The 19,275-nt window shown below is 39.8% G+C and overlaps 2 protein-coding genes across 5 annotated transcripts in view; one reads left to right on the forward strand and one right to left on the reverse strand.

Annotated features, from left to right (window-relative positions):
- The window catches only part of AKAP9 (A-kinase anchoring protein 9), a 106,971-nt gene extending 99,504 nt beyond the window's left edge, over positions 1–7,467 (forward strand). For all 4 annotated transcript variants that reach the window (XM_030971785.1, XM_030971786.1, XM_030971787.1 and 1 more), the window contains 8 exons: positions 805–913; positions 1,770–1,955; positions 2,499–2,699; positions 3,092–3,324; positions 4,338–4,423; positions 5,124–5,199; positions 6,050–6,189; positions 6,846–7,467. In XM_030971785.1, coding sequence (XP_030827645.1) covers positions 805–913; positions 1,770–1,955; positions 2,499–2,699; positions 3,092–3,324; positions 4,338–4,423; positions 5,124–5,199; positions 6,050–6,189; positions 6,846–6,889 — 1,075 coding nt within the window. In that variant the 3' untranslated portion in view covers positions 6,890–7,467. The remainder of the gene's footprint in view (positions 1–804; positions 914–1,769; positions 1,956–2,498; positions 2,700–3,091; positions 3,325–4,337; positions 4,424–5,123; positions 5,200–6,049; positions 6,190–6,845) is intronic.
- A 280-nt stretch (positions 7,468–7,747) lies between these two features.
- LOC115917607 (lanosterol 14-alpha demethylase) lies at positions 7,748–19,275 on the reverse strand. The gene is made up of 10 exons (XM_030971789.1): positions 19,044–19,275; positions 18,091–18,189; positions 16,936–17,112; positions 13,385–13,511; positions 12,272–12,446; positions 11,974–12,093; positions 11,311–11,506; positions 10,643–10,738; positions 9,593–9,761; positions 7,748–8,932 (listed from the first exon to the last, which is right to left on the reverse strand). The coding sequence occupies exons 1-10, from the start codon at positions 19,215–19,217 to the stop codon at positions 8,754–8,756; spliced, it is 1,512 nt and encodes a 503-aa protein (XP_030827649.1). The 5' UTR covers positions 19,218–19,275; the 3' UTR covers positions 7,748–8,753.

Below are 19,275 nucleotides of genomic sequence, written 5' to 3' on the forward strand. Positions count from 1 at the left end.
ATATTGGGTTTGAATCCTGATTCACAGACTGCAGGATTTAATTGAGTTTGAGGTTGTTCATTTTATTGTGTATGCTGTTACTTGAGATACACTGATGAAAGACAAGATTGCAGAGTATCAAGTGCTGCTGTAAATCCTATATGTTTTAATAGGGTCCTTTCTAAGGCACAGCAAAATAGTCTTTTTTTCCTCTGAAAAGTGATAAGGTTTATCTGGGTATAAATGAATTTTAAATAGTAATTAAATAATTCATCGTGCATAAGGGGGTGAATATAGGGATTATTGTTCTAACTCATCTTCCTTGGGGAAAAAATTATGGTCTAGTGAAACTGATCTTGATTCTTATTTTTGGAAGGTTACTATCTCCATAAGATTTAAAAATGTCATGGTACCAGGTCCATGGGAGGTTTGAATCTCTTTTTATTTTGCTGTGATGGTCGTTTAATATTAAACATTCCTTCTGAAACATTTGGGCAAAGCAGAATGCAGTATATCTGGGAAATACCCTAGGATTTTGATCACACAGATTCAACAGATTTGTGGGAAGGAGAACCACTATTTTAAATGTGCTTCATGTAGAATATCCCTGTCTACAAGTGAGTGAAAACTGTTCTATACACTTTGTTTTTTTAAATCAAGACAATTTTGTTTAGAGTCACTTAGCAGTCTTGAAAATGTTGCCCTGTCTCCAGTACTGCTGAAGTGATTTGCTATAGATCCCGTGCATAGGAATCCATGGAAAGTCCTGTTAGTGTGGCTCATGGTGTCAGAGTTGATCTGCTGTTGAAACCCCTTTTGTTTCAGATTGCAGCTTGAAACAGCAGATGAAAAGGACTTCATTTCAGTACAAAATGCTATTGAAGAAGTTATTTCAGAACTGAAAATACTGTCTGGATTGCCCAGTCTGGAAGAGGTGAGAGTCAATGCTGTAACTTTGATGGGAGAGTTAGGATGAAGAGCTGTGAGCAGAACCTGCAAGGAGTTTGTTAGCCTGTACTTATTCAGGTCTTTATAGGGGAAAATTCCAGCCAGTGTTCTGAATGGAATATGTAAAGTGTAAAAACCCCTTTCCATTTTTTTTTAATTTTTAATACTTTAAAAGTGATTTTTCAACTTTCAAATCAAAACTTTTTCAGTTTCATTTTAAATTTCTGCATCTCATGACTTTTTCTTTAAGATATTTTCTTTTCAGCAGTAATCCTATAACTGAGGAAACTTTTCTCAGTATTTCCTGATACTAAAATCAACATTTAGTATTTACTTTATTGTATTGATACAACACATTTACTTAAACTGCCTTGTATTTACCAAATGAAAGGCCACTGAAAATTGAGTGGCGTGCACCTGTGTAAAAGAAATGAAGTGAGGTAATCTGTTGCAAAGAATTTGGCAATATTTGATTTTTAAGTGAGCTTGATTTGGTCCCTATATTTGGTCCTATATTTTAAGCAAGGATTTTCAATGTAACTTGAAAAAAGCTTTGAGGCTTTTCTTTTCCTCTAGGTTAGATAAAGATAAACATAGTAGAAAACTTTGCAAATTGTTATAGCTGGTACAATTGAGCTTGTACGAAAATACTCTGCTGTAATATATAGGGTAAGTATAGACACCATGATTTGTAGTTTACATGTACACTGAAATTTTTTATATGAAGTTGATACAAAGTTATTATCATTATCTATAAATGTTTTTCACTGTAAGCCAGTTATTTTCAAGCTGGCAATTTGGATCTAATAGAAGTTGAGTTTGGTTTTCTTTCTTCCTCATAGCTGAAGATGGTGGTGCCGCCAGGGACTCCATCCAGCTCTCTGACTGAGAGGCTGCTCAGGCAAAATGCTGAGCTGACAGGCTTTGTCAGCAGACTGAGTGAAGAGAAGAATAATTTGAGGAATGCTGTTATGAAACTGGAGGAAGAACTGAGAAGATACCAGCACAGACAGCATTCTGCAGACTATGTATGTCCTTGGTGGTGCTGATCTAATGAGTTATGTATTCAAAGCCTAATTTCTTGTCTTGGTCACCCAGTTGAGAGTGATCAAGCTATCTGTCTTTCTTGGCTTTCCTCTACAGAGTAAATTGAGGTGGGTTATTCTTGTTCAGTGGTCAGTATGCCTCAACTCTGTTGAGTGTAAAACTTTGTGATTTTACCCAGCTTCTTTTTGTTAACTACTCCTTTATTTTAAACGCTTTGCGCCTTTCTTTTTTATCTATCTTATCACCATGATAAGCAGATCCAGATAGCCTTCAAGATCCAGAAGCTAGTATGATCCAGTTGAAGGGACTTTTTTTTTTAGAGAAGCTGTATTTTTCTGGGACATTGATTGAGCTCCTAAAGTCACTGTTTTTGAGCTGTCAGACTGCAAGGGTGGCCTCAGATCCAAGCACTGAATAGTTTTTCTCATTAATTTTATGAGCTCTCCACGAAAACAGTGACTAGAATGACATGGCCTAAGCTTCTCCAAATTATGTCATTCAAATTCAATTTCCTTTGTCTTCAGTCTTCTAGGCACTCATCAGATGTTGGAGTTAATATTGATACTCTTGTTGCTTCTGAGAAGGAGATTTGGAACAGAGAAAGGCTGTCGCTGCAGAAATCTTTGAAACAAGCTGATGCAGAACTCTCCAAGCTGAGAGCAGAGCTCAGGAGTGAGGCTTTCCTCAGAGAACTGGGATCAGATACTGAAAATGCTGTTCTAAGGGTAAGAAGATTTTTTTTCCCACATACTAACTGCTTTAAAAATTTAGATTTGGGCTTATTTTTCATTGTGTTCACTCTGCTTTATTCTGAGTAAAAAGATACTAATTCAGTTTTAAAATTTTCATCTTCAGGTACTTGACTATTATTTTTTCTCTCCAAGAATGACATGTAAACACCTATGTTGTCCTTTTGTGTGTGCTCTATTTCTTGCTGTTTAGTGATCCTCAATATATGAAGTTACATTCAACAGGTTTAAGCAGCAGCACAGTCTTCTCCATGGAACTGAGAAATGAATAATCACAGAAAGGCTGTAGAAGTAATGATGTCAAAGGTCTTGGAACTGTTGTGATTCTTGGAGCTTATAGAGCTTTTTGTGTTTTTCTCTTTTTGCAGAGAATTTATGGCAAATACCTACGGGCAGAGAGCTTCCGGAAAGCTCTCATATATCAGAAAAAATATTTGCTGCTGTTACTTGGAGGATTCCAGGAGTGTGAAGAAGCCACACTGGCCCTCATAGCACGGATGGGGGGACAGCCTTCCTACACAGACCTTGAAATCATCACACATCATTCAAAGGGTTTCACACGATTTCGCTCTGCAGTCAGAGTGTCCATTGCAATTTCAAGGTAACCTGCAGGAAGTTACATTTCAAACAGATATGACTGTGCTGTTTAATATACACTTTTCTAGCTCTCCAGTGAGATCTAGAAATTTTCATATTCCATCCTGTTTAAATGGCATATTTTTGATAGTCATGAATATAGTAGATACTTGTAGGGTGACAAGGTGAGCAGAGTGTAGGTAAATTCTGCAATAGGAATAAGTAGTCTGTAGTTGAAAAGGGCTCAGTATCTGATAATCTCAGATGGAGTGTACTGGGTAAAGTCATATTATTAAAAAACATTATTACATTCTAAGGAATGTAATATTATTTACATTCCTTAGAATGTAATAATGTTTTTATTTACAAGGGTTTTCCTGCAACTAAATTTCCTTTAAAGATTAAAGTCTTACATGTAAGTATAATATCAATTTAGGAATTAATTTTCCTAATCTAGGTAGTCCTTTGAATTTCACAAGACTAAGGATGAGCAGGAATTGGTGAGGAAGAAAAAGTAGTTTATTACTGCATAGTACTGCCATGTTGCTAACAAAACTTCTTCACAAAGGTGTGAACCCCCAGGCACTTCTGCTTGCTATTGTTCTGAGCCTTGTGTGTCGTATAAATTCAAGGAAGTGTTCACATACCTATTGTGAGAATTTTACTCATAGTGCTCTGCAGTTGCAGCTTTGGGGCTGCAACAGAGAAAAAAAGTATATTTAGTATGATCTTAAAATACTGGTGTGCTGTAGCTTTGGTGTTTGAGCCATTTACTGTCCATTTGGACCTATACAGCATCTCTGGAATTGTACAGGTGGAACAGGTTTGGACAAAAGATGGTCTTTCTTAGGGATATGCAAAAGGATGTTTTGTACTTGATACTCAGGTTTTAGATGCCCATCTGTTAATTTTGCTGGCTGGAAATTGCAAGAAATTCTTATACTTTCTAGAATACAAGAAGCAGATTACTTTTATCAGACTATTGCATTTATCCTGAGGCTGTTTGGTTTTTGTTTTTTTTTTTAATTTGAAATGCAGAATGAAGTTCCTGGTTCGTCGATGGCACAGAGTTACAGGTTCTGGAATTCTGACTATCAATAGGGATGTCTTTAGCCAGAACACAGGTAAGTCACTGTCCAGTAATGTCTGAGAAAATGGTATTCACAAGTCACACCACTGCTTAATGGAGATGGGTTTTGTGTTATCCTCATCTGGAATGAATGGGGGCTGTTGCCTCTTTCTTTCGCTATAATTGTTTGGATCAACCTATTTCTCAGTTTTCATGCTCAGCACAGACACTAACCTATTTGCTTTCTCTTCAGTTTTGTTTTGCTCCATCGTGGGTGGGATTTAAAAAAATATGGAAGGTTTCCCTATGGAGCATGTTCATGAAAGCAGTTCTAGCTGAGTCATTGGAGTTTTTGTAGGAGATCTGTACCACAGGGTCCTTAGAACAAAAGCTTGTCATTCTTTTGTTACAGGTTTAATTCTGGGAAATAACAGTTTTCAGTTTGCTTTTTGTAGGAGTCTAAGGAGAATCAGAAGCTTCTTTATTATTTACTGTCTGTTTAGGTCTGCACTAAAATCTTTGCTCGGTCTGTGAGAGTTTTCTCATTGACGTCAGTGAGGCCAGGATTTCACCTCTGCTTTTGCTTGAGGGAGTCTGAAAGTGACCTACACTTGTTAAATGCCATTTTTATGATATGCAAACAGAAAGCTCATATCTGAGATTCCCAGTAAAGTGCAGAAGGTTTTTGTTTTTTTTTTAGTTTTCAAGGCACTGCTTTTTGTATTTCTAATATTCTGTATATCTTGTATTTCTAGGTAATGAATTGCGGCCTGATTCATTTTCTGCTGGCATGGATCTTTATGGAGAACAGAGGCATTCTTCTAGATCCAGGTCAGGCATGGAATCTCTTAGATCTCCTATAAGCTTTCAAGATATTTGGGGTTTTTTTATTATTATTCTCTTTCAGGCACTGTTTAAATAACTGAAAGCCTCAGTGTTTACTGCTAAGGTTTGTAACCTTTGATGCTGCAAGATCTAACTGTTTTGTAAGAATATGTCAAAAATTATGTCTCAGGCATTCAGTGTGTGATTACTCATCACATGATTTGAGGCTAAAGCTCACACACCCCTGCCAGTGATACCGGGTATTTTTCATCAAGGGCAACATTTTTATGAGTGCCATCACACTTTGATGAGCTTATATGAAGTTGTGAGTTCAGATCTTCACTGAATATCAAATTCTAGCCATTTTTGGGTTTCATTTTCATGTAAACCACCTCAATATTTGTATTGTCTTAGTTTGTCATAACCATAACAGTTTACATGGTAAAAACCTTTAATCTATGTTAGCCACTATTGACTTTTACTTACAGAGAGTAATGCCAAGAGGCAGAATCCTGTAAAGATGGCCATATCCTTGTTGACACAAGCTTCTTAGTAGAAAACTAAACTTCAATCTACCATGGATTCTGCTGCAGTCTCACTAGGAATTTGCTGGTCAGTCTGTGTCTCAAAAAAATGCAGCAACAAATCCTGTGCAGTAGAAAGAAAAGTCCAGAAACAAAGGAGTGGTTTCTTGGCTTGGGTAGTAAGTGGCAGGGAGGTTACAGGGGTTGATGTGCTGGCTGCTACATGGATATGCAGGCCATAAGGTATCCCTGCCTACAGTATTTTGCTGTGTTGCTGATATTTGGACTCAAAATGTCCCTTTCTGAAACGGTGTGTGTTGTTGTGCCCCTAGGCTGCAGGGGATGCATGCTGATTTAAACCCAGTGTCCTTCGCCTGTCCCCAGCTGCAGAACTACGACCCCGAAAGGGCTCTGACAGATTACATCCATCGCCTGGAGGCGCTGCAGAAGCGGCTGGGCAGCGTGCAGTCAGGTGGGGCTCAGGCACCCTGCCAGCACCTCTGGGCAGCACAGGGCCCACTGCCACCTGGGTGCTGGTTCTCTCAGATACATAACAATTTCCATTTCAATTTCCAGCCTTAAACAAGAGGCATTTCTGAGCTCTAGCAAAAAGCTCACTTAAAAGAAGATCGTAAAATTCTTTGAAAAGCGATACAAGCATGTTTTCTGTATAGATTTTGAGATTATTGGTAACACTCAACTTCCCTGGTTTCTAATAACTGCACAGCAAGGATTCAGTTGGCATCTTGCTAAGAGTTTCAGTTATATAGAGAAAAATGTACCCAGAAGATTAAGACGTGGAAGAGGAATTTTTTTCTCCTACCAGTTTGATTACAGAAGTTACAGTCAATTTGCCCCATAGATGATGACAATTTTTGTACTGAAAGAGGAATACATCAAGAAAATTGTCAGAACAATGGGATGAAATCTATCAAACTGGAGTTTTGAAGTTCATGTGTTTGTCTTCCCCATCATTTGGGAAAGTTTTGTTCTTAAAAGATAATTTGATCTATAAAAGTCCTAATTCCATGATCTCCCGTGTAAAATCTTTCATGCTTATTCAGCTGAATGAATGTATGTACTTGTTCCAAGTAATCCTGATGACATTTTTTTCTCTCCATCTTACAGGTTCGACTTCATACACTCAGTTGCACATGGGTATAAGAAGATAATAATACCCTTCAACATCTCCATCACTGGCAGTGATGCTAACAGATTGCCTTCTGTAAATCTGTGCTCTTTCTGTGCTTTTGTATAATGTGTATATTGTGGGACCAATATGAACACAGCTATACGATTGTATACAGTTCCATCCTGGTACTCCCACAGAGACTGGGATTTATGGATGTAGGCACTTTGTGTTCATGGGAAAAAAAGAATCTGAAAAAATATCCCCAAACAAACACCCCCCACCCCAAAAAAATCCCTCCAAACCCAAAACAACCCCCCAGCCATTAAATTACATGTATATTTGTGGAATGCTAATTTAAATGATTAACTTATGAAGTGTGTATTTATCAAAAGGGTGCGAAGATGAAACTTGTGTATTAATTAAATTGAGCTACATTCAGCAAAGTTTACTTGCACTTTTTCTGGCAAGGCTACTGAAGTTACATTGACTCGTAATATTTGCTACTGGCAGTGCAGACAGAATATCACTTGTAGAGACCTATTTTTGTAATGGTAGAAGTTTTGAATTTTATGGGTATTTTGTCAAAGTACTGAAATAAACATGACTTCATGCTTCTAAGTGTGTTGAAGAACTGCTCCCTTATTCACATGGAACAGGTTGCTCCTGCCTGAGGTCCTCCTGCTTGTAGTGACTGCAGCTAGACTTTCTACAGATTCCAAAGTGCTGGTATCAGAGAGAGACAGGGACAAGCCTGCCTTCTGCAGACCCTGGTCACATCTGACAGGGCTGGGAGGGAAGAGCCTGTGCTCCCTCACCTGCCATGACTGATACAAACAAACACAAGGTTTTAGAACAGTTACACTGAATTTAGACCAGGAAGGACAAGACAAAACCCTGGTTACATGGAGCACTGCTGAAGGGGGCACTGCCACTCCAAGAGAGAGTTACAAATTTACTGATGAAACCTTTTCAAAGAGAAGTACAGAATCGAGAATGGAAAACTTCACAAAGAGGTTTGTTTACAAATTTAATTCAAAATTCCCATGAGCCAGAGTTCATTATCATTTATCATAAGAATTCTTGAACCAAACACCATTTAGCAATCCTGCATGAGTCAGTACAAACCCAGACAACATTCAGCTGTTTCACCTTTTTACACACAAACATGTTATTTACAAAATTCATGTTGTTCATATCTTCATATTGTTACTCTTACACTTGACATCAAGCTTCCAGAGATCACCATTTTCAATTTTTTTTAGAGAATTATTTGTTGCTTTCTGAACATAAGCATTTTACAACTACTTCAAGTTAGACAGTTAAATGGCTCATTCTTGAAATGACTTACCTGTGAACACTTTGAACTCTGCCTACCACTTAGCTGCATAGTAATGTTTTCTTAAATCAGCCAAGACCATCCCTCACTTGGAAGAGGATCGTAAATGCCAAAGGAAGGGCACCACCAAGTACAGTCCCCTGTGGTGCCTGTTCCCAGATGGGTTTGCTGAAATTGGGTACAGAGGCAAGGTAGGCAGCTTTGCCCCTTGGTTGTCTGGGGAGAGTAATCTTCAATTATTTTTCAAAAGGAAGAAGTTCCAGTCGTAGAAATTACTTTTTTCTTCATTAAGAGGATCTGGCATGCACCTTAAAAGTGTTACATCAATACAAAAGATGCTTTTGCTTTAAAAATGCAATGAGAAAATTGTAGAACAAGCAATTATACACAGCAGCAGTAAACAGTGTCAGCAAACAAAACAGATGCAAAACTTCTGCATTTGGTAGGCTACTGTTGCTTTCCTAACAGTAGATTCATCAGCTTCCATCTGCCACTTATCCTGTCACAATTTTATTCAGAAGTCTGTTAGTTCACACAACTTTAAAAAGTAAGGTTTTAGCGACAGAGTTTACAGCGACCGCCTCTTGTATCTGATAACAGGGTTGTTAGGTGTGTGTATCATTGTTGTGTAATTTATAGTCGGAAAATAGTCATTGATGAGATCAAATTCATACAAACGAAGCAAAGTAGACCAAATAGTCTTAATTTGAACATAAGCGAAGTTTTCTCCAATGCAGCGATGACGGCCTAAAAAGAGAGCCATAAAATGCAATTAGAATATTTTATTGGATTGCCTTTGACAATCAGAAAACTTCAGAAATTTTATGCAGAAGTAGTCGCCCCCTTCTCAACAATCTGAGGCTCTGATGTTTCACATACCCCATTCTATAATTCCACTCAAGTCTTATTTTTCCAAGTTGTCACTCCATAAAACAGACGAGTAAGTGGAATGAGATTGTGATGTTCTATCCCCACTAGAAAGCATTAATTTATGTATCAGGAAAGAAGCATTTGCAACACAGAAATGAGATCAGCTCTAACTCCATCACAGCAATATTTGCAAACTGTTCTGAAAGTTGGGACTCTGCAGACTTTTTCTCTGTCTTCAACTGAACTTGTGTTACCAAGTTTGTCCTTGACTTGAAAAAATGTGAGTCAAGCATCACTCATGCTAACCTGAAGGTGTTTTGATAACTGCTGTGAGAGATACATAAACAGCTATGACTAATACAAAACTATTAACTTTATTCTTTTAACAGCACCTTCACAATAAGAAAAATTTCAGGCAGAAACAGAAAAAAACAAATCTATCCTCAGCTGCTGCAATATGGAGAAGTGCTGTAGGAGAGAGCTGGTGTGAGCCACCTCAGCACAACCTCACACAAAGTACTGCATTCTGTTACTCACCAGCACCAAATGGGATGTATGTAAACTTCTCTCCAGCTGCTGGGTTATCTTGGAGGTATCTGTCAGGCTTGAAGTCCAGAGCATCATTCCAGGAGTCTCTGAGTCTGTGATTAACAGTGGGAGATACACACACTTGATGGCCGGGGGGAATATTGTATCCAGCGATAGTCTGCAAGAGAAGAGACAAGACCCCACATGACAAAATGTCTCCATTTTTCTTTTTAAAATGTTACCTGAAGTGTTACATAATGAGGCTTTAAATTTCAAGAGTTTTTGGCCAAGTGCATTTAAAATTACTGCAACCCAATACTTCCTCTCATACTTGAACAGGACACAGTGCTCAAGTAGTTGCAGGAACCTTCCAGCTGTTTTAGTAAGGCTGACAGTTCTACAGAAGGAGGTTTTTTTAAAAAAATAATGAAATTAAAATTTATTGAAAGCCTTTGACATTGAAGGGACATGGTTAAAAAAATCTTTGAATTTTTGACATGGTACTGTACTTGTACCAATAGCAAGTTTTCTTTCAGATTTACCTAGCTTGTATTAAATGCAAGCCCAATTTTTCTATTACAGCAATTAAAAGTACCTGGCAAACAAAAAAATGGTGGCACCAAACTAAGCTCAAATAAGACTGGTAACTACAAAACTATTGGTTTTGCTGAAAGAAGACAGCACATGGCTGTTGCTAGATCTCAGAGCTGCTCTTCTCCAAGTGGAACAATCCCTGTTCCCTCAGCCTCTGACCACCAGTGCTGCAGCCCCCTCCCAGCCAGGTGGCCCTCTGCTAGTTTCACTTCATCAGTCTTTTGCTTGTTTGGGGCTGCAGGGGTCCGAAACTGGACACAATTCCACATGAAGGTAAAACAATACCACATTCAAGGTATTAATTGCTTACCTAACTCAACACTGGCTATGCTACCACTGACAGAACCCCAGAATGCCATCAGCTTCCCTCCCTGCCAGCAAACACTGCTCACTTGTGTTTCCTTCTGCCAGCTGAGACCTAGCCTGTGCTGCTGCAGTGAAATTAGCTCCAAAAGGTGACCTCACCTGAGGAGTTCTGGCCATTCTCATCATGGTCATTATAGGAGGTCTAAGCCTTAAAGTTTCTTTTAGACAGCGATCTAGCAAACTGAGATCCTTGAGCTGAAAATAGAGAGAAAATGATGTACCAAAATATAGCCAAGTTTATTCAACACAAACAAAATGCTATTTTATATAATTTTAAAACATAAAATAGAGTAAGCAGTTTATATTTACATGCACTTCATTAGCTACATCGATTATTTCTTTTCCATTTGATTCAATTAAGAAGGAAAAAATCACTAACCAGTGCAATCAAATACAAGTACTGTCTTAGTGATTTGTCTCTTAAGTATTTTCTGTTGCCTAATTAAAGAACAAGGCCACACTGCATTGCTTTCCTCAGTGAAAATATGAGGATCTTCTACAGAACTCATTTATTAAATAAACATTGGAACGGCAATTTCCCTAATGAACGCTGATTAAAAAAACCAGTATCAAGCTGAAAATTTACTTGGACAGGAAGAGAAGAGGAAATGTACTGGCAAACAGCATTATCAGAGAATGACTGTGCCAATTACTATTTTAACACAAAAGCATGTGACTGTATTTCATGTCTGATGAGCTTTTAATTTTTTTTAAATAAGCATCTAGAAGTATGAAAATACCCCTTGGGACTAATGTAACATACAGACCTGGTCATAAGTTAAGGGTGGCAAGTCCTCCCCACACACTGCCTTCTGTTCAGCATAGCACTGCTCCTGCAGGGCTCGGTCCCTGGCGAGGAAGAAGCCAAGCCAGGCACTGGTGGTGGAGGAGGTGTGCTGCCCTGCCAGCAGCAGCCCGATCAGCATCCCTGCAATTTCATCGTCCGTCAGCGCGCGCCCGTCCCTGCAGAGAATGGAACCACGCTGGAGCTTCATCCGGCCACACTTCACTATTTAGCATTGCTCTTTATACAGTAGCAGTTACAATTTCTTCTAATGTACTCCTTACTCCTACTCTTTTATTGCCTACCCTAAACAAAGAGGCAAAAGAGCTAAGGGTAGGGAGAAGGGAGAACAGAGGGAGAGAGACTCTTTAGGAGCCTTAAAGAAAATCATTCCTCAACAGCCAGCAAAGAGAAAGGAAGCAACCTCAGTCACCTCATGACCATCAATGAAAATCTCAGAAATCTGAATAACCATTGACAACTGAAGTTTTAAAACTGTTTTTAAGAATACAACTAGGACAAACTGCATGCAACACAACCAATTTAGAGCATGCAGGAATGTTTCTTGGGTTGTGGTAGATAGTTCTAACTAACGAGCTCAAAGCTAAAGTAAATCTTCAAACAAGTCTTTAAACTCTTGGCTTACTTGTATGAAGCATCAAGTAGAGTTTGGAGCATGTCATCCTCCTTTTTCTCAGACTTTCGACGTTTCTGGATAACCTTGTAGAAAATATTCTTTATTTCTCTGTGTGCTCGATCTCGTCGTCTGCGATTCAAAACACTTCCATTAGCAACTTTACACAACGTAACACAAAATGCTTATGAGCATTTATTGGGATGTCTAGAATAGCTTACAAAGAAGAAGTGGTGGGGATGGGGACAATCCAAACAACAATTATGTTTAGATAAAATGCTTAAGTTGCTTCCTCTATTAGTGCTGGTACCTGAAGCTGGGCAGAGGCAGCCAGCCTGGCAGCAGCCAGGCAGCGTGAGTGAAACCCCCATCCAGGTCGGCGTACAGCTGAGCCACCTTCTCGTCCAGCAAGCCTCGGATCTCCTTCCCATGTAAGCAATGACTTGCTGTCAGAATGATCAGCTCTGAAAGGGCTTCAAACAGATCTGAGGAAAGGTTTGAAAAACATTACTGAAATGTGGCTGATCAGATGTCTCTTTGAACAACTCTTTAATTAGATCACAGATACCTTTTTTTTAAGGTATGTCTTTCTAGAAACTTTTCTAGCCGAGTTAGTAATTCTTCCAAAGCAAGCCATGCATCACAAGCTCAATCCTTAAAAAATATAAGTGAAGTCATACAAAGATTTAACCTTGAAATCCAAATCCATAGGAAACCAGTTAATTTTGCTGCCCACTGAATTATTTTTATATAGTAGTCCTTAGGCACTTAAACATCAATTTATATATTACCATATTATAAACTATGTTTACATATAAATCAAATACATTCAAAATAATTCAGTATATTAAAATGTGACATTATTATATAATTTTATGCATTTAAATATAAGTATGTATGTTTAAAGAATATTTGACACTGTTTTGCAACTGTGAGCTTGCAATGATGATAATGGGCAAGTTGGGAATGAGAGAAAATAACAATTTCACTTCAGTCACTAATGTAACATATCAGCTTCAAAGACACAGTTTTTCACTGCAGAAACCCCCAGAGCCAAGATCTGCAGCACAGGCTCTCTAGGAAGTCAGAGTTGCAGCTTTTCCCAGGGACTGGGAAATGGTTACACTGAGCTGACTGACAGCATCCAAAATGAGCAAAACGGGTGCACTATGAGCTGACTAGGAAAGCAAAACTGAGATAGTCCTTCCTTTCTTTCAGTGATTTTCTGAGCAGCTTTATTCTCCAATAGTCTTACATTTGATTTTTAAAAATCTGTATTTTCTTTCTTCTGATATTCAGTATCCTTTTACCTACATAATATTTAATTTCTTTTATATTGCAGTACATCTTTTACAAAATATACTGCATTGGCCTTAAGTACTTCCCAGAAAACTGGAGGAAAAATGCATTTGATCATGCTTACTTTTCTCTCCACATTCTCCCCATGCTTTGAAATACTCCTTTGTTTCTTCTTCAATCACAGATACATGCTGTCTAAACTGGGCAATGTTTAGCCCAGTTTTGAGCATCTTCTTCTGTTCCAAAAATATCTAAAAGAACCAAGACAGAATAAGCAATCAGTACAAGGAATATCATATTAATGTGATTAAAACATATTAGAATTTCTATTATAAGAACATCCAAAAGTAAACAGGGATTATGATCAGAACTGCAGTGTACAGCAGATACTCAAGTTTTTACTAATAGGTAATACTCTGTTTTTCACTTCTTTGTCTTTCAAGCAATAGTTCAGAAACATTCAAGTAAAATAATAGCTCAAAGGAGCTGCAGTTCTCTCTTTTGCAGTACCAAACAAAAAAAATATAGTATCTTAATTAAGCTTTATCCCTGAAGATACAAGATGCATGCAAAATTGAACTATGAAATGCCCTTTAGATATATAATCACAAACATGACCAGCCCCATCTTTGCAAAGTCTGGATTTAGCCTGTGTCCCCAATATGTGGCCTCCTCATTTTCCCTCCCTCTCCTGTGTTCTCTCAGGCAGAAGGTCCCTGAACTAGAGATGACCCTTTCTTTTACAGAGCCCTCTGATCTCACTGCCCAGGAAGTCAGACGGGCAGGAGGCAAACTGCTTCCTAGGAAAATAGGGAGTTTCACACCCTACTCAACTCTTCCTCTTTTTCTATGAAAAGATTCACAGCTAACAAACCTACTGGTGAAAAGCACTTTGTTAGATGAGAACCACTCAATGCCATTGACAGGACATTGACTCGGAAAATTATTTATTTGATTTTTAAGCCCTAATTATGAATGAGGCATCTGCCCTATAGCTCTGCACTGTACCATGAGAAATACACCAAAATCTGTCTTCCCACCAAGGGCTCTGCACGTACAAAAGGCATTAAGAGAAAAGCTACTTCCCAGAAGCTTCTGTTTTCAGAATGCAGTGAGACCCCAGCAGTCCGTCAGAGGGCCACAGAGCAAAGAGACAAGCACATTTTCCCTTGCAGCATGCTAGCCACTCTCCAGCTTGATGGAGAAAAGAATAGCACATAGGAGTGAACACATTCTCTGCAATTTCAGCACCTCCCAACAAAAAACTATCTGCAAGAGGCTTGGAGGGAGGAGAGAGTGAGTATGAGTTGATGTATTGACTATGGATATTAACAATTACCAGAATCACTGGTAGGTAAGCAAGTTGCTCATTTTGAAGAATAAGGGATGGTTCTTCCAAACACATGACTGAAAGTCACAGGATTAATAGATAGCAGCTTAAGCAGAGAAAAAGGGGTCTCAAAAGAAACTTCAGGATGACCCATCAGTTGTAGAATGCCAACAAAATTTTCCATGGCTCTCTAAATGCCTTCCTATTAGATGTCTAAAATGAAATTGTGGTGGTGGGTGGTGACACTGTGCAAAAAAAACAAAACAGCTTACCTCTAGCAGAATGCATTCTGGCCACAACTGGCTGTGCTACCTCTAGCTTCATAGAGGGAAACTAGAGATAATCAGTGTCAGAGATAATTTAAAGGTCAATAGCAAACTCCCTGCATCTCTTCACTGTGGAAAAGGAGTAATTTTTGTGGGGAAAAATGATTTTTTTGAGGAACCTGAATCTGCAGAGATAATAGGAAAGAAGTCCTTCTGGTATAAAAGTATGAATTAAGGAGACCATATCCACAGATACCCAAGGCTTACTGAGTAATATGGTTCATCTCTTGACTAAAGCAGAACTCAAGTGCACTCTAGGGAAAAAGAAACCCTAGGGTGATGTAGAAAAATACCTAATTTCAGAAAAAAGCAACAAAAAGCTGTATATGATGGGCCAATGAGGTAGGCCCTAATCGTCCCTAGGTGCCTGAAGTACATGGTGGTAGAGCTCCATTTCCAAGGAGCTTACAGAAAATTCTATAAAACTGATGGATGAGATTAGATCACATCAAAGAACTAGCTCTTGCATGAAGACAGACATTCAAATCCATCCACAAACGAAGAGCATGAAAGCAGAAGTCAAACCATCTTAACAAGTGGGTAAGCTTTCACAGAATTAAGGACAAACCATGACCTTTAAGTTTCAAGCAGACATCCCATGACAGTCAGAATCCACAAAACAAGCACAACACAGTGAAAATCTGGCTAGCTTAGCAGCCTGATTCACAGATACTCTTCTGAAACAAGTATATACCAGAGAGAACATGAGATGTACTGCAGAGAATTGTGCATCCTCCACACTCCAGCAGCTGCAAAAGTGACTCACAGCTCCATCCCTGACTTTCTGAGGAAGACCTCTGACTATGTAAACTGGCAGAAACAAGTCTGTTAGAATGGCCCCACTCAAGGAAGAGATCTCCTAGGACACAAGAAATTATCTCCTTGTAATCCAGGCTGCAGTCCTGCTGGCTCTCATAGGGATGAGGAGCTATGCAAATCCATCAAGTGGCAAAGAACCTACCACCTAACCAACCAATTCCCTCCAAACTGCTATCCACAATTTAGTACTTCCGACAAAGGAGGAGACAACCAAGTTCTCCTTTACCTACTTAGAAAGTAGCAAGTTGCAGGTAGTTAGCTGTGTATGAGATTTCCAAAAGAACAGGGTATGGACAACATGCTTATTCTGCAGATCATGGCAAAATGCCAGAGCAGAGGCACAGAGAGTAGTGATTACTGCCCCTAAGCCACATCTTTAATAGGGCAACAATCACACCACGTAGGCAGGGATGGATGAAGAGTTATGCTAAGGAGGAAAATAAATTGATGGTCACAGAAACTAGTCAAATGACTGGCATTCATACTAACAAAATTAGGCCAGAATTGAAGATCCAAAAATAAAGTATATCACAGTGCTGTTTCTTCCACCCATCTACTCTGCTATACAACATGCACTGAACACAGCGTGCCAGTGGAGCAAGTGTGGCCACAGAAAAGTTGGCTTCTGCAGTTTGAGAGTCTGACATGACAGGCCACCCTCACAAACAAGAAAGCAGCCAATGCTTAGCTCAGATACAATGCCATGTGACACAGTCCCCGTGCTCCCATGCAGACTGCATTCTGCAAATATACACAGAATTATATCTGTCTGAGCAAAACAAAGCTTGTGGTTCAAACTGTTAAGTTATTACTCCCATGTCTAGATGATTTGGCATGGCATAAATATAAAGTTATCACTCTTAGGGCTTTCTCAGAAGGAAGACCTGAAGTTGCTTGGAAGGAAAATGAGCTGCAGGCAGTGGCATGCTGCAAGGGAAGAAAAAAGTGACTGACTAGTTTTTCCACTATGGTGAGATTAGATGGTGTCAAAAACAAAAGATAATATCCAGAGTGACAAACAGCCAGGTAGTAAACAAAACAACCTGAACATACCAGATTATCCACATGAGACTGCTTACCTATTGCAATATGTACAGTTCATACAAACACAACCCCAGCACACAGAGCCAAGAGCTCAGGGCTGCCTACTCAGCATTGAAGCTGCCCTGCTTTTCTACTGATGGAACCGAAAATACAAACCGCGTTGGGGACGTCGTAGGCGACGCCCCTGCCGAAGACCGGCGTGGTGAGCCGCGAGTACACATCCTCCGCGTTCAGATCCTCGTTCTTGCTGTTAAAGAGCAGCGCAGCAGCATCGCTGCCCAGCAGGTATGTGAATGTCTTGCCAACCATAGTGAAACTGAACACAGGTCCATACTAAGAGAGAGAATAAACAAAAAAAACCATATTATTTGAAATAAGAACAAAAATAATTAAATCCCTATCCCGTATAATCTTTCATAAATTAATTTTTCTCCTAAGAAGTATCTGTACATTTAATAAAGATAAATATATTTTAAACCACATTTAAATTCATTCTCTATGTACACACTAGTGATATCTAATGCTATAATGAACACATGTGAGCATGCACATTTTAAAACCATTAATTTTAAAAAACATTAATAAAATATCAGTCACACAAAAAAAAAAAACTAGCAGACATATTGCAGCATATATTGACCCCAGTAATCTACAAACACTGTCTCAAAAAATTATGGATTTATGGAGTTATGTATAGATAATTGGGGCCAAATATGATTTTGAAGTTTAAAAGTCATCTCTAGCAGACCTTCATGCACCAGATTCGGTTTTCTCTAAGCTAACCAAGCTAAGGTTTAAGCTTATAACTCTAGTTTTAGACAATGTGAAACAGCTTGATAAATTTTATTTAATTGAAATTAAGGCTCTACTGATTTAATTAATTCCTTCTGGGCTGTTACAGTATAAAAACTACTGAGGTTTTATACAACAGCTCTTTTAACATCAGAGAGGCCCACAGAGGTGGTCAGCTACATTCCAACTTGGTCATAGATTGGTAAAGAATACGAGTAAAGGTTACCAATTACAGTAAGAAATAATTTCATGCAAATGACTTTTTCATTAACTTGTGATTCAGCTATGAGTATTACCCAAATGTACAAGCATATTTGTGACGTGAATCACGAGACCTCAGAAAACACTACTGCTACATAAAGAGATCCGAAGATCACAGAGCCTACTGTGCATACTCCATTCTATATTTGAGATGGTAAATGAGAATAAATTGATTTTAAACAGGCCTCAGACAGAGGACTTAATAGATACACAAAACTATGTTTGTATATGCTCAGCCAATCATGTGGGAAAACGTACCTTGTCATAAGCATTTTCCAAAAATTCAATGGGGCTCTTTCCAAATGCAATTGCATGACCAAGGAAAGGGATGCCTGATGAAATAAAAGGTGGGTAGTTCTGCAGAAGAAAGAGAAAAATAAACACTGAATTTTCTTCAGAGATCATCACAGATTCATGAACTAACAGAATATCCTGAGCTGGAAGGGACCCACAAAGTTCAAAGTCCAACTCCTGGCCCTGCATGGGACCATGCACAAGGGTGACAGCACATCCATGACAGCATGCCCGTGACAGAGCTGTCCAAAAGCTTCTCGAACTCTGCCAGGCTTGGTGCTCTGACCACTTTTCTGGCATGTGCCAGTGCCCAAAAGTAATAAAATCACGTCCATTTACATAAAAACTAACCACAGAGGAAGTTTTACATATATTTGTTTAAACACTTTTGTGAAAAGAGCAACTTTAAAAAATATTCAGTTGTTTAGATAGAACTATATTTAAAAGCAGCAAAGGTTAAAATAAAGTTAATATGATTACGATTCTTCCTACACTGCCTCTGAATGTGAAGCACAAAGATACTGCAACTAAAAAGAAGGCAGCCAGAAACGAAACAGTACTGGAGGATTTGCTAAACAGCCCCTCAAAAGCACCTTCAGGTTAGCACTGTGCTTCATGCCTTAGCGGGCACCTTCTCTTAAGCTCCATGGATGAAACAGCACCGGGAACGCCCCAGGGTTCCGCCGGCCGCGAGTGCCTCTGCCGCCCGCGGTACCGACCAGCCCGGTGAGGGCGAAGCGGGCCGGCTGCCCCAGAACCGCCCACGGCGCGGCTGCTGGGAACGCCGCCCGCCCGCCGGACCCGCTCCCCCAGGCCGGGCTTTCAGCGCCGAGGGCTCTCCCGGGGCTGCAGCAGCCGCCCGGCTCCCCCGGCCCGCGGGCACCGTCCCTGCTGCGGCCGCCACCTGCCGCGCTCACCTTTTGGTCGGAGCCGAGGTGTCGCCGGTAGCCGAGCTGGAACAGGTAGCCGAGGCTGAGCGCGAAGGCGGAGGCGGCCAGCACCAGGGAGAGGGGGTTGCCGACAGCCACCCGCTCCAGCAGGGACCCGCCGACCTCCATGAGGTTCAGCATCTTCTCGGCGCCCGCCGCCATCGGCCGTGGCTCCGCGGGGCAGGGCAGGGCGGCGCGGTGGGCCGGGCTGATGCGAGCC

Source organism: Camarhynchus parvulus, chromosome 2 (genome assembly GCF_901933205.1).
Source record: "Camarhynchus parvulus chromosome 2, STF_HiC, whole genome shotgun sequence".
NCBI lineage: Eukaryota > Metazoa > Chordata > Aves > Passeriformes > Thraupidae > Camarhynchus > Camarhynchus parvulus.

Coding starts and splice junctions, on each gene's coding strand:
- LOC115917607 (XM_030971789.1), bottom strand. CDS start 19,217: ATGGCGGCGGGCGCCGAGAAGATGCTGAACCTCATGGAGGTCGGCGGG. Junction 18,190..19,043: donor ACCTCGGCTCCGACCAAAAG/GTGAGCGCGGCA, acceptor TTTCTTCTGCAG/AACTACCCACCTTTTATTTC. Junction 8,933..9,592: donor ATACATCCCATTTGGTGCTG/GTGAGTAACAGA, acceptor CTCTCTTTTTAG/GCCGTCATCGCTGCATTGGA.